Genomic DNA, 15,252 nt, shown 5'->3' on the forward strand with positions numbered 1-15,252 from the left:
TTTGTAAGTTTAATTTCCTCAAAAAATAAATCATATATGCAGAACTTTTTTTGTTCGTTGGCTGACCTTTTTTGAAAATACAACAAAGTTTTACATTTTCAGATTTCATTTTCCCTTTGCTCCAGACAGCCAGTGATTTATTTTTGTAAATAATAAATGATACACACACACGTTTTCTCTACACAGCACTATTTCTATCAAACAGGGGCAATTTAGAGTTCAGGATCTTGCTCAGAATCCTAACCTTGGCTAGAGGAGGCAGGTATCAAACCACAGACGTTCTGGTTAGTGTCTCTACACAGCCGCCCCATGGCTTATGGCTTCAAAATCAAATAGTTGACTGGGTGTATCCCAGTGAACATCAAGCAAAAGCTTTAATAACATGGCAGAATAAAACTATGCCGATTTTTCAAATCAATCTGCATTTTAACTGCCCAAATGACAATAATGTAACTTTGACTTTGACAGATTTTCACATCCTTCAGTGATTCAAATGACTCCATTGATGCTATAAACAAAAAAAACCAGCAGCCACAGTTTGCAATGAGCTGTGAAAGTACATGGGATTTGTAGAAAGTAAAATAAAACATACAAAACCACTATTACGGTCCATTAATTTACCACTGCCGCATTGACAGCATGCCAAGCAAGCAGAGCTCTTACCAAATTTGTCCAACATGCCATCGGCGCCCAACTCAGACTCCGCTCCATCAGCTCCTCCTGGTCTGGTTTTATCAGAACCGGAGTCATCTGTTAACACACCAACGGAGAAAAGAAACAAGGTGTAAGTTCTTTTGTTATTTACATAAAAACAAATCTTGCAGGAAAAGACTCAATCTTGTGCAGAAACAGCCTTTAAACAGCAGAAGAGTGATGTTACAAAATATAATCTGAGTAAAGTTGTACAAAGTGTTGATTTGAGGTGATGACACCCAACATCTGCTGTCAGTTAGAGACTGCAGAGAAAAACCGTTGGTATTTTTTAAGCAACTTGCAGACCAGATATCAAACTTCCAAAGTTTGACAAAATAATCATTAGTCAAGGTCAAGGTCGACTTCCAGCCTTGACTGAAGTCTCAGTTTTGTGCTGAGCAGTCAACTGCCTCTCAAGGTTCGGAAAAAAGAAACAAAAAGTCAAAATTATAGTTGCATGATAAGTCCGGAATACATTTTATTGGTATCTGAAGCAACTTAAGAGTAATATTTTTTATTGGCTACATGTTTCTTAAATTACTCTACTGTACATGCATTATAGAGCAAGATCAATGCCAGACTGTGGCTACTTTTAAAGCCTGTTTTAACTTTTCATGACTTTGTTTTAACTCTGTCACCGTCACAGCTCTTAACACAGCGAGCCAACACCAAACAGCACCGGCAAAGTGCTCTCGGCTCTGTGCGAGTAAATTTGGCATTTATGGTTCGGCTCCTCCGAGCGGGGTGCGCTTCGCAAATGCTGCTAGCATTTGGAAGTAACATGATCAGTTTTCATAAGCCCGTGCAGTTCCAGGAGACAGCTGTGGAGTTTATGTCATTGGCTGACATCATGCAGCGGGGCTAAGACGGGCTTAGAGAAAATATAATGAGAGAAACCTAATCGACGGTTGGTGACGCATATCGACTGTTCGGGTTAAGCATTGGTGAATTAGCGGAGCAGACTGGGTTCCTCGCCAATATTCGCCACTCTTTGGGAGGGAGGAGGAGACACTAAGCAGATGATCATTGAAGAGAGGCTGCTGTTAAATGATTCATCTGATACGACTGAGGAGTCACTTCATATTAGATGCAACCGTCAATGTACTTCACAGCATTTCAACCAGAAGTCAGGGAAGTAGAAAGAAACAATTCCACTGTGTGAAGGCCAGGTTAACTGTATGTTTGAATGAGAATCAAAAAATTGGAAAAACTATAGCCAGCCACTTCTGTACCTTTCGTGTCTCGTTTTTTATTTTCTAGTTGAGTGCAGCCTTGTGTTGGATGATTCTCGATGCAGTTTGGCACAGTTGATTCCCTCTCAGGGTTTGATTGGGTCAGGTAAAGAGACCAGATGTGACTTCTAACCCCCTCGTTCTGCCTCCCTCCGAGTCCCCCCGAAACGCACACAGCTCTCTAGGGTTCTCCGGGTACAGACCCTCCTTTGTTTGTCCCCTGCAGCACCAGGCCCAGCCATGATGTCATGGCTATTTGAAGGGGTTTAACTGGCCAACTATAATAACCCATTCCTTTAAAAAACAGCCTCCACTGGAAGAAATATTTCTCTGTTGCTCACTTGGGCTCTCCGCATTCCTGCCGGTTCCTGAACCTCCCAATCCAAACAGAACATGGTCCCACACTGCCGGGGTTTTCTTTTTGACTTTTTTTCCCCCTGAATCTATTTCCTCTCCACTTTTTGGCGATTCTAGGGAACAATGGCACCTTTTATACATCTGTTCTGTCAAAGCCGTCCCTCGCCACGATTGTCCTCACACACTGTTGACTCACTTGGCTGCAGACAGGGCGAGGTAAGACATCTCGTAGCTGACAATATGTTATGTTTGCGAGACGAAAAAGTAAAATAATCAATAATGTGTCTGAGAGGACTGAGACTGAGAGGCCTCTGAATATTTCAGGGGCCTGCTCTTGTGTACAAGAAGTCAGAAAAATCTGCAACTTATTATGCAATCAGTGATCAAACAAAGATTCCTTATACTTTATGTACTCTATGAAATCAAGGGTTCATTATGCACAAGGAAATTCAATTACAAGGGTCCTATTTCGAATGCATGTTTATGCAAGTAAATGATCCAAGTGAAGCCATCAGCTTGTTTAAAATGCAATCACCCTCCATTCATACACTCGCTACACTGTTTAGGGTCTGACGCCATCCCCTCCCGCTTCATTCACAAATCCAGCCACAGGAAACAAGCAGCTACACACTCTCTCTCCTCCGGCCTCCTGTGCCAGCTGAATCACAGGAAAAGGGCCTGATGATTTGGGGTCACAATGAGCTCCAGATGTTGTTGGGGACATTGTAATGGTCAGGGAAAGTTATGCGCAGTGGCCTTGCATCACACTCTGGAAATCTCCAAACAGCTACCACATGAGATCAGTTACATACAAGGCAGTTTATCCGACTGTTGGCCTGACGACGTCTCTGGAGAGCAGGGAAATGAAAAATGTGCCGCGGGAGCCAACATCTCCATGTAGCGACGAGCACTGCCAGCCTTGGAATATGCTATCTGTGTAGACATAAACATTAAAATCCAATCCTGTAAATGTTAATATGACAATCCTATGTTAATGCGAACATGACGCCTGTTGCGGCACGAGCAGCTGTGACCGGAGAGGCTGCTGCGTGTTATCGGTCTATCCCAGTGGGGCGCAGGGAGGTGATGGGGGGCCAGTTGTCAGGGGACCACCCTAAACAGGGCCCAAACAGCCAGCTGGAGGGATTGAGAAGGCGCCATGTTGCACTGACTGACCAAATTCTTCAGATAGCTCATGGGAGGACAGGCCGTCCGCTGGCAGATGGGAAGAAGGCTATCTCTCCAGCCGCAGTGGAACCCCCCCCCCCGCCCCCCGCTTACATCACCCTGTAAAACCCCTCACTCTCTCAACTCCTCAACCTTCTTCTGCTTGTTTTCTCTGCTGCATCTCAGGCAATGTTTTAAAAGTTTTGCACTCCACGTTGGGCCTTGAACTTGAGCCGTTGCCAGGATTTGGTCAACCCCCCCCCCCCCCGACCGGCGCAACAACCGTCTTGCTTCTCGTTCTTTTTCACTCTGTGATCCGTTAAAACAATAAACTAACATGATGGATAATGTATGTGGAGCTACGCTGGGAGCTACCCCTCATTTACAGTATTTCGAATAAATAAACTCTCCTCTCTGATCTTTTTGGGGAACATAATCGGCCTCGCAGCAGGTTAACTGCATTAAAATAGCGAACAATTAGCCGATTCAACCTTAATGGAAAGTGTTGCTCACGATAATTGCAGACTGTTTGGCTGCATTATAGTGTAAGTATTTTGACAAAGAGGCCTCCTAATCTCTGTGGCAAAAAAGGCACCCAAAATCCGGCTTACCCCTGATGGAACAATTATCTGTGAAAACAAACGTTGCGGTGATGGACTGCCAGAGTCCAATGGATGATGGACAAGAGAGCAGGACGAGGGGGGGGGGGGGCTGTCATGCACTCACCAGCACCAGAGGACAAGTAGGAAATGGAACAAACCAGCTTGAGATTCAGAGTCGGGCCAGAAAAGTCTTCTTCCATAAAGGGCAAAAACACTTCTGATAAAAATCGGATAGAAAAATGCTTCCAAGAAAAGCTGACTGAACTTCCATGGTTATTTTTTCCGAGCGGGAGCAGAGCGACGCCGGCAGTCGGGTTGAACTGATCACCCTATGATTCAATGCCAGCTTCATCACAACAGTCTGAAAAATGCTTTTAGTCGAGTCTTTGTTTTCACTGGGTCGAACAACAGCAGACGCCAAAGCAGACGACTTATCTGTCGCATAAACACACCACTGGGAGAAAGTAATCTACTACGGAGATTATTGGCTAATTGTGTGTGTGTGTGTGTGTAGTTTGGCCTTAATATGTTTAATTCATCCTTCTTTATCTCCTTGCCTTAAATCAACATTTAAATCCAAGAATAAATTTCACATGCGTGTTCAGTATTACTCTCTGCAGCAGAAACAAATACTTCATTTTAAAAAACAAGCAAAGCGGTCAGGGAAAGTTTTTACAGACCCTACTTTTTTCTTTATTTGTATTTGGTCATGTTTATTCAAGCTCTCGCTCGGGGCCAAAACTAACTTCAATTTGTCAGGTTTATATGAAATGATAAATAACAACACCATGAGGTAGAGTCAGTAAATCGTGATCAGGACCGGTTTATGGTGTTTATAGAATACAAGCATCATGGGACATGTAGTATGTAAAAACCGAGATTCCAATCATTGCAATGAACCCTCCTGTGAATGGGAGAGGTCTTTTCTTTGACTGTGTCTCTTACATTCATATGAGCTTCTAACTGTGTATCTGTAAGTGTGCTCACTGCAGTGCACACACAAAATTGTAAGATTAAGAAAAATAACAGTACAGAATTCCCAAAACTTGACGAAAAGATGCAACACAGGCCACGAAGAACCATTACACCATTGGTGCTGGTCTTAATGAAGAAAAAAAGAGTGTTTGCAATTTGGTGCAGATCCAAATAGAAATCCAGATCTAGTGGTTTCATAAGGGGATTGTTGGACCTTGGCAGCACTTTATATCTTTCCTCTTCTTCTGGATTGTGAGGGGTTTCAACTGTTTCAATGATTACTATTATTATTACAGTGACTCTTCAGCTGTGACTGTTGACACAGTTAACAAACTACATCATCTGGCACATTCTAGCTTTTTTGTTTTTCTCATGATAACGTTTCTCCTCTCGCCAGCCTGAAATCTTGTCAAGATCTACATGCTGCCACGTTTCAATATTTTTACTCAAAAACTTAAATGCCGCCCCCTAAAAAAAGCTATTTTTTATTCATGGATGAAAAATAATTACTGCTGTGTGTTTGCTGCTTATTGTGAATCTGGACGACATCTGCTCATATCTCATCTGCAGTTACTTTGAAGTGTAATTTCAGTTTTGAAATTTTTATTTCTAGAGCAAAACATAATTAAAGAGACACTGCACAGTATCCAATCAGGACAGTGAACCTAATGACAGTGCTGGGTTATCCATCACTTGATTGATTCAGAATATGTTCTATTTTGAATGTCCAATGCAGACACATTCCCACGTCTGACTTTAATACTATATAGCAGAACTGTAGACTGAACCTTGACATTATAGCTGGCTCGTTGCCTCGATCTCCAGCCTTTCATTTTAGCACAATCAGCAGACACCCTCCCTTTGAACTCAATGACAACTTCATATTGAGGGAGACTAAAATAAACGTCGGTCTATTCCCATCTCACGAGCACGCTTTATTACAACGGGCGCCGTTTTCTGAAGTGTTTTCCCACATCTGCCTGATTATGGCTCTTCTTCTGAAGCGCAGCTGTCACAAGACCCGGCTATAACTCCTGCTCAGAGGAGAGAGGCTGCAGACTCTGGCCCTAATTAGGCATCTTAGAGTAATTAGACTAAACACAGCCTTCACGCTCCACTCTGCTCATTCATCATGCTCTGCTCCAGCGCAGAGGAAATGCACTGTATGCACACGCACAAATGAGCAACACACCCGGCCAGGCTGCGCTTAATCCTCCAGGCCCTGTTGGATAGCTGTGTGAGAGTCCGGGGACAAACCAGCACTATTACACTGAATGTGTTTCTTATTGAGGAGCTGCGGACCTCCTGCCTCCAAAGAGTGTAGCCTAAGGAGAAGGAAGAGCTTGAGATCCAGTTGAGTCACAGAGGATGAAGTAGTATGAAACAATATCCCGTCCCGCTGTTGACTTTGGGCAGGGAGAGGTAGGGGTCGTAACAAATACAATAGATGAGAGGATCAAGCACTAAACCTCCATAAATCCACTTGTTTTAGACCTCGAACTCTATGAGTGATGCTGTCTTTTAACATTTGAACTGCGCTGAGATGTTTGACAGCAGGGGACGGTTAAAAAACGTGGTCTTGAAATACCACAGAGGAAGACGAGGTGGTTCGACCGAACGAATCAGAGACCTGACTCACTGACACAGTCTCTGGTTTTCATTACAGCGCAGGTGATTCCACCTTTTATAGATGCTGAACTGAGCTTGAGTTTTCAGGAAGAGTGACACATTTTACAACAATCGATGATCTCATCCCAGGAACCAACAGAGAAGCAGGTCATTCAAACTGAACTCCATCCGCACTCACCGATGACGATGAGGGTGTAGTTGATGTTGACGCTGCCAAAGCCGTTTGTAGCTTTGCAGATGTAGGTGCCCGTGTCATCTGCCTCCACCTCCTTGATCTTCAGGCCCATGCGGAGGATACGGAAACGGATCCAGCCGCTGTGGATGTTGCGCCCGTCTTTGGTCCACATAATCAGGGGTGGAGGATCACCTTCCACCGGACACGGCAGCTTAATGGCACTTCCAAGTCGGGCTGACTGCCTGTGAGCAACCTTCGCTGAAACCCGTGGAGGTCCTGAGAACACGCATACACAAAAATCATTCATTTTTTAGAAGCCAAATATCAACCTGAAGCCATGTACAGAAGGCTATTTATTGAGCTAGTGTAGACAGACAGTGTTGTCAGGGTGCCTTTTCTTCTTCTTTGTGTGCGTCTGCCCTGCGTCACATTTGTCTCAAGGATCATTAAGGTGTTCTTTGAGCTGTGTTTTTGATAACCTGAAGGCAATTATTCAAAATATGCTTTTGAAAAAACAAATCACATGATTGAATCTGCAGCTCACAATAACATTAAAATGTGTTTATATCAATATTTTTGAAATGGTAAATCACCTTGGTTTTCTTCGACAATAGAAAGAAAACACCTAGATCAGTGATTACCAACCGTGTCATCCTATAATCCCTATGACAAAGCAATGTCTGCTACCTATTATGACAGGATGCAAAGATCCTTTTAGATTTTACATTTTTAAGGATTTTATGAAGGGAAATTTTCCAGAAACTTACGTGAGAAGAAAAGAGGAGATCAGATTCTAAAAATAATCATAATCACAAACAGGCTGATTCAATTGCTCTTCAAGACCAAAGGAATTTAAATTTGAACATCCATTAAAACTCTATCCAAAACCCTCAGAACACCCATTGAATGAAATGGTTTTGCTGGTAATTCCAAGATGAAAACCAAACTTTGAATCGCAATGTTTTTCTCCTACATTTATTTATCCTGTGACCCGTTTAAGGAATCCTAACCCCACAGTTTGGAAACCGATGATCTAAACCACAATACGCTAAACGTTATGGTGGGTTAGCAGCTTATGGAAACTCCCCTCACGCATTACGTGGCAGGAAATACAATGGGATGCAAAGATCAGGCATATCAGTGCATTTTTATTTATTCAATTTAACCAATTATATATTTAGTTTATTAACAAAGAAACACTGCAAAATCACTGTTTTTATACTTACAAGTGGACATCTTACCCATGCTACACCCTACCCTGTAAATTTATTGAAATCAGCAAATGGCCCTCAGTAGAGCACATATCTTCGCCAAGGCCCAACAGCGCCCAATCAAGCTACACTAGAATATCAGACACTCATAAATATCAGTTCCCTAAATGTGCCTTTTTAGATCAAGATCCATCAATTATTCCCCGGGAAAAATTTTGAAAAGTGTCCTATCTAGAAATGTTGAAGAAAGTGGATAAAAAAAAACTCCTGGATCCGCACCCTGACTCAGATCTGCCCCAGCATGTAGTGCGTTCTGCTCTGACAAATACACCACATCTTTCCACCAAGTTTTGTGAAAAAAAACGTTCGGTTGTTTTTGTGTAATCTTGCTTCAAAACAAACCAACCAACCGACAAACAGGGCTGAAAACATAACCTCCTCGGCTGGGGTAAATATCTCAATCCTAATTTCCCTGACTACACACAGCCTTGAAAACAGCATGGCTGTAGGCAGATGGAATGAGATAGAGGTAATTTGTCATCTTTTTGTCTGATCACCCAGAAATGTTGAAACCAGATTGTAATAATTGGACAAGCCTTGTCATCCACTGCCTGCACAGAGAGGGTAAAGTGTTCTGGCTCTGGTTTTGTGTAGCGTGCAAGAGATCAAAGTGTTGCGGGGGGAGGTGGGTCACAGTGAGACGGACAGCAGCCTGTTCTCCCTGCTCATAATTGGCTCGGGTCTGCTCCCTCAGATCTGGTGAAGTGAAGCGGGCCGAAACGCCCTGTGATGGTGTTAGGAGGCCTGCGCTGCTGCTCGCACAGCACCAGGTCTTCAACTAACCCCCCCACCACCTCCACCAAAAACCAAACAAAACCCTGAATTACTGAGCTGACTAGACACCGAAGAGAAACAGGAGATTGGGGGAGTGAAAAAAAAAAAAACGGGGGGGAGGAAATGCAACCAAACCCTATAGCAGCAGCAGCCCCCAAAAGTACACAGAGCGCAGTCTGTGCCTCCGAACAAATGGCTGGTCTGGTAGCAGTAAAAACAATGGGGAGGGTAAGTACACATGGCCTCTCCCAACACTTACACACACGCTCAAACACACACACACACACACACACACACACACACACACACACACACACATTCCTTTGGTGCATTTCACACATATGGTAAACAAGAAGTTCAGTTTACTGATGGGGCTGCAGTGGAGGAGGAGACACAGGTAACTCCATCTGGTCGTTTTATCCATCACATTGCCGACAGATGTATCTCAGATGTTGCAGGTAAAACATACACGATATGTCGACTGCAGTGCCGCTCGACATTAGACAGTAAAAATGCTCGACACACAAAAACATGTAGTGCCACAATACTCAACTGAAAAAAGTGAATCTTGTGAGTGTAGAATGAAGAAAGCCTACTTCCTTTTTCTTTCTGTTTCTTTCCCAACCAAGCATGAACACACACACACACACACACACAGAGTATTCCTTACTCTCTGTGGATGGTCTTCCCTCGTCCACAGGAAATTGGAAGTGTCATTGTTTATGTCTGTGGAGAAAATGCAATTGCAGTCTTTTTTGGCTGCTGTCAGCCGGCCCATTTCTCACTCCTCTCCTAAAAGAAGAGCAGAACAGAGGCGCTCACTGTTTCTGCTCTCGCGGACTCTGATTTAGGACCACAAACAGGTCACAGCATTGGCTTGGTGTTGCTGGGGCTCATACGGACTGAGTTGATCCTAAACCGCCGCGTGAAAACACAAATACATTTCTGCCAAATCTTGAACAAATAAGCTTCAGTTATCTCCTCTGACTTATGGTCCCACAAGTCACTCAACCATGCGTTCCCTCTGGATTTATGGAGGGAAATCACGCACGAAACGAGGCCTGATTCATGTCAAAGGTTTAGTTGAAGCAAAGTGTCGAAACACAAAAATCCTACATATGAACAGCTTGTGTCAAACATCATTAACTTAGAATGATATACTTCTTGGGGAAATCTAGGGGGAACATCTGAATGAATGGTGAACTGTAAAATCTCTGCTGAGTTGTTAGCAGAGCATTCAACACTTTGTGTGGATAATCTTCAAGATTTTGTGCTCTAACTGTTTTAGCCTTGTGCTGGCTGTACCCTTACATTTAATTTACATATTAAACTTACAATATGTAACTTCGGCCGCAAGGGGGTCTCTTAATTAAAACAATAACGAGTCTAGTTGGATGATGTCGTGAAGCAGTGTGGAATCATGGGAGTTGCTGTCTTCAACACCTTTTGCCGATTAAAATCTAAATCAACCTGACGGAACTCTTTACTCATGTTACACAGCAAACAGCTATAGAATAATCGTGATCCATTACAAGTGACTAATACAAACAGTGGAGGGGGGGGAAGCTGACTGGCAAACTGGCTAGCAATGTGTTTTTCTTTTGTCATAGGTTGTTTGCGTCGGAAGTTATAGCAGAGACGGGCAAAGTAACTTTTACCAAAATAATAAAACAAAATTACCAAAATGGCTAACTTTTCTTTTAATTGTGATAAGGCTCTATGTGATCTTGAACTTGTGCTCCACAGGACGACTCCACCTCCTAAGTTTTTTTGGCTTAATAAACTATAAAAGCTTTGGCTGAGGCTCCAGGCACCAGGAATGTGCAACAAATGATTTCCTCCCTCCATCTCCGCCCCTTAAAAAAAACGTTTGAAGTCCTTTCGAAAAACAAGACATGAAGAGGTGCTGAAATCAAGGACATCATCTGAATAACTTAATAAGTATTTGTGCTGTGTGCATGACCACCATCCTTTCTTCAACAGGGACTCTCCTTCTCCTCCTCATTCTCCTCCTCTTCCTCTTCCTCCTCCTCCTCCTCCTCCTCCTCCTCCTCCTAACTCTCTCAAGGACAGGTTCCCTTAACCTTGGAGTTGAAAGCTCAGAAGTCACACAGAGGCCCTTCTGTAGCAAATCCAAATCTGAGAAAAGGGGAATTATTTGCCTTATCTGCTTGATTGTAAGATACATAGTTCAACAAGTGTGAAATGCAACATGTGATCACGCCATACTGGGGGTGAAATGTACTGTGGCTGCTCTTTTTCTTCTGAGGCTAACTCTCAATTACCATAAGTGAGTTCCTCTGCGGAGGCTGTGATGAATGGGAATGTGCCAGATTTATGACAAACTGCTGAGCATTTCACAGTGTTTATTCAAATTGTTAGAATTGTTAGCTGGTCTGTAAATGGAAAATGATACACACGACCATATGGGCTTTCCCGTGTTGCAGCGGTGGTAAAGCGCTCCTTATTATAGCCGAGCCCCATGTGTGAATGGAATCTTTCATAGCTCAGGAAGAGGAGGAGGGCGCCTGGCGACTCACAGAATTAGCACTGTTTTTCTTTGCTCAATTTGGTGAAGGATTATTTTAAGAGAAAGGGGCACATTCAATAAGAGGCATTCTTACGATTCAGACTAAATATAGTCGTTTCTGCGAATCTTTATGAGCCGGGAAATTAACTGTTGATCTGACGTCCAGGCATCCGTGGAGGGAAATATGTTAGGAAATGTCAGAATGCAAATGAAACACAGAAACGCAGAAAGAAAAAATAAGCCCACAAAAGCTGCCAGGGTTGAGCAATGATCAGATGTGCTGGCACCTCTCTCTTTATTTTCTCTTTTACAAAACACCTGTGGATTTGTAATGATGTGTACACACATTTTTCCTGCCATACAAAGGGCTCTGGTTTTTTTAGTCTTTGCAAACATGTCAATAAAGGGGCTGTCTTGGCTGCTGACAGATGCTCCAGCAGCGAACACCTGGAACTTAACCAACCACAATGAGAATAACGTGATAATGCACGCAACACCGTCTGCCCGATACAGCACACGGTAATTCAAACAACACTGTAAACATCTTCTAATAAAAAGGATTTGGGCCTTAATCTCCAGCCAACTGCAAGAATTTCGTGTGCATCAAAAGGCTTTTGCACGCTGCCAGACTGTAGTGATTCATTACTTAGATAAACACTGATCCAAGTGAATATGCAGTATTTACATAAAGGATAAGAAGCAGAGCGACAGATAGAAGCTGGAGAATGCTTCCTCCTACTCAGCAGCACTGTGTTAGTTCAGCAGACCGTACAAGAGCCGACAGACCTGTAACGTAACGGTGAAAGGTTTAATGGAGCCCATTGCTTGGAGGGAAATATTCCCTTAAAATCTCAGGAACAGTTGTATAATAAAAATCTTCAAAATGGATGGCGGGGGGAAAAAAGTAGCCAATAAGGAAGAGTTCAAGGAACATGAGATACCAAAAAAAAAATTCATGAAAGCGAAGAAACCAAATCCAGAGTCGGTGACTTCACTTGAGACTCGAGGGGTTGGGCGAAAGCGAAAGGTGAGGCCGACACTACAGCTCAGGGAGTGTGTGAAAGGCCAGAGCTTCTGTTCAGACCATGAGGCTGCGCTTAGCTATACATTTCACAAGCAGAGATAAAAATCTGCATAAAACGGTCAGAGGCAAGTTGAAGTGAGGGAGGGAGGGAGGGGAGGTAGTGACAGGGTGAAAGGGGACGGGATGTGTGGAGTGGTGGTGCTCTGACAGCAGCGGGGCAGCGGAGGGTGAAGGACGCCGTCTTTTCTTACCCCTCCAGACGTCCTGCCCAGCAAATTCACCCATTGTGGTAATCAATACCGGTTATTTTCCCCTCTCGCCTTTCCAATCAATAGATAAGAGCGGAGTAAGACCAGCCAGGACAATGGCTCTTTCTTCATTACCATCTGATGTGGGCTGAATAGCAACTTCTTTGGTGGTGGGAATGGTACAGGAGGAGCTATTGGGTGACATGAGGGACTAGAGGAACAGCAGGGGGGGGCTGGAATAAAAAGAAAAGAGTCAAAGAGGATAAGATGCTCCAGTCCATCTATCTGATCAGAGTTGAATCACTGGAACAACATCGCCGCTTGTTTACTGTGAAGCCGCATCTGCTTCCTTCGCGATTGGCTCCAGAGCAACAGACTCTTGCCGACCCCTCATCAAAAGAACAGGAAAGAAACGGAGAGAAATTACTCCAGCGTCATAAAGCTTCTGGAAACATCTCCATCACGCGGCCTGCCCTTAACAGGCCCTACTGTGGAGCCTTTGAACTCTGAGCTGCTACATTTTATTAAACCTGACTGCTTTCTCCCTGCCTCAGCTGCCTCTGTCGGAGAGAAGAAGCGTGTGTGAACCCCTAACTTCTGTCATCTGCCATCATAGTGCAACAAAAATCCAGGTTATAATAAATCATTTATGTGTTTAAACTGTGTACAGATAGGATTTTTATGAACACTAGTCATCATTTTAACATCTCACAACCTTAAACGAGTACCTCAACAAAAAAAATACTTGACATTGTGAATACCATATGTTATGTAAGTGTGGCCATTGCAATGCTATTTCCTACAGACAAAACCGATCATGAGACATGATATGTCAGGATCCCGGCTGCTTACTAACTTAGTTCCGGGGAGAAGTCCTGCCTTGTGTGATTTATTACAGAATATATACTTTGATCATGTGAAAGGCCTCTTTTAATTCAGGTTCAGGGCTTTCCATGAGGCATCTGTACTTTTCCATATGTCTACAAGCGTGGAAAAGTATGGAGTCTTCCTTATGGAAAGTCCTTCACCTGAATTAATAGAGGCCATTCATATAACGGTCTTTGAGTGGCTGTTTTGTCTTATAACTGGATACTGTATACACGGTGCAGTGGAACACTTCATAGCCTGCTTTTCCAGTGTGTTACCTGCCCGACCACAGCACAGAAAGTGGTAGTTTTCTTTTGAAAGTAGTTTTAATACTTATTTATTATTCATATTATTATTAATAATAGAAAAATACTCTTTGACAGGTATAAAGAGTATTTTTCTCCCTGCTAAAGATACAACCTGTACTATTATATATTCAATATTTTTCTTATTCTTTTGAGCCATAGGTCTTGCTGTCTGAAAAATACTGAAAATCACTGAGCCACACTGCATGACATGATCTCCCATTACCTTGAACATGAGCACTGGTTTATTGCACCATCCAATCCTGCTGCTAGCAAATCAAAAGTGTATCTGATTATTCATCTTAAAATAGTCACCAGCACATCCAGTTTAAATGGCATTCACTAAAGACTATACAGTGCTCAGCTGTTTTGAGAAATAATTAATCATATATTTGAAAAAAAAATATGTATAAGATCTGTTGGTTTTACTGTTTTTGTGGGATTTATTAAACAATAGCCAAACAAGCGGTGTATTGATTTCACCCCTCTGTGTGTGTGTGTGTGTGTGTGTGTGTGTGTGTGTGTGTGTGTGTGTGTGTGTGTGTGTGTGTGTGTGGGGTTGGTGGGATTATTACTTGGAGGTGGGGTATCTCCAGATGATTAACTTTTGGAGCTGATCGGTCAAACGTCAAGCTGAAGGTCAAGATCAACAAAAATATGGTCTGAAAAACACTTTTTCCAAAATATCTCAGGCAGTGGAGCTATAGAGACAATCTCAAGCTTATATTCATCAGAAAATTATTTTACATCATGTGACAACATATAATAAGTGACATCATGCAGAGGTCGCAATGAAATCTGAGAATGATGTCATGCATAGTTCCAAAAATATTTGTTCTGCATCCTGTAGGACTATAGCTTATATAGATTGAAAAAATATATCAATATCATATGGTGTTATTATATCATTATATATGCTATTTATAAGTATGTATTATGTAGTGTATGTGTATGCAAGTGTATGCAATAACTTTTAACAATAAGATTAGAGATAACCAATCATTCGTCATCATTCGGTAATGTTATCAGTTTCATTTCAAATGTATCAATAAGCCAACACAGGTCAATCTGTTGTTGTTTCCTTTTTAATGATAAACACAAGACTAATTTTCGGGGAGAAACGTGCTAATTCAGAGGCACAACTTGTCATGCGATTGAGAGTCAGTAATTCACTGGTCTCGCCCTGTCATATAAAGAGCACACAGTGAGTGGCACTCTAGTCGCTTTATCTCACTCCATTAGGCTAAGGCCTGGTGCACACACAGGGGCTGAGTGTGTGCTTAGGGCCACTTATCAGGGAAGAGGCACCAGGAGGGAGGCCGGGAGGAGAGAGAAAGGCCAGATAGAGTGACAGACAGAGACAGAGACACAGAAAGAGGGGTCAGAGGAGGGGAGAGAAAGAA

The 15,252-nt window shown here is 42.8% G+C and overlaps 1 protein-coding gene across 1 annotated transcript in view; it reads right to left on the bottom strand.

The window, feature by feature from the left end:
- LOC117756050 (fibroblast growth factor receptor-like 1) overlaps positions 1 to 15,252 on the bottom strand; it is a 30,560-nt gene that overhangs the window by 3,617 nt on the left and 11,691 nt on the right. Inside the window, exons 3-4 of the mRNA XM_034576339.1 lie at positions 6,834 to 7,106; positions 664 to 750 (exon numbers count right to left, since the gene is read on the bottom strand). Coding sequence (XP_034432230.1) covers positions 664 to 750; positions 6,834 to 7,106 — 360 coding nt within the window. The remainder of the gene's footprint in view (positions 1 to 663; positions 751 to 6,833; positions 7,107 to 15,252) is intronic.

This window comes from Hippoglossus hippoglossus, chromosome 22 (genome assembly GCF_009819705.1).
Source record: "Hippoglossus hippoglossus isolate fHipHip1 chromosome 22, fHipHip1.pri, whole genome shotgun sequence".
Lineage (NCBI taxonomy): Eukaryota > Metazoa > Chordata > Actinopteri > Pleuronectiformes > Pleuronectidae > Hippoglossus > Hippoglossus hippoglossus.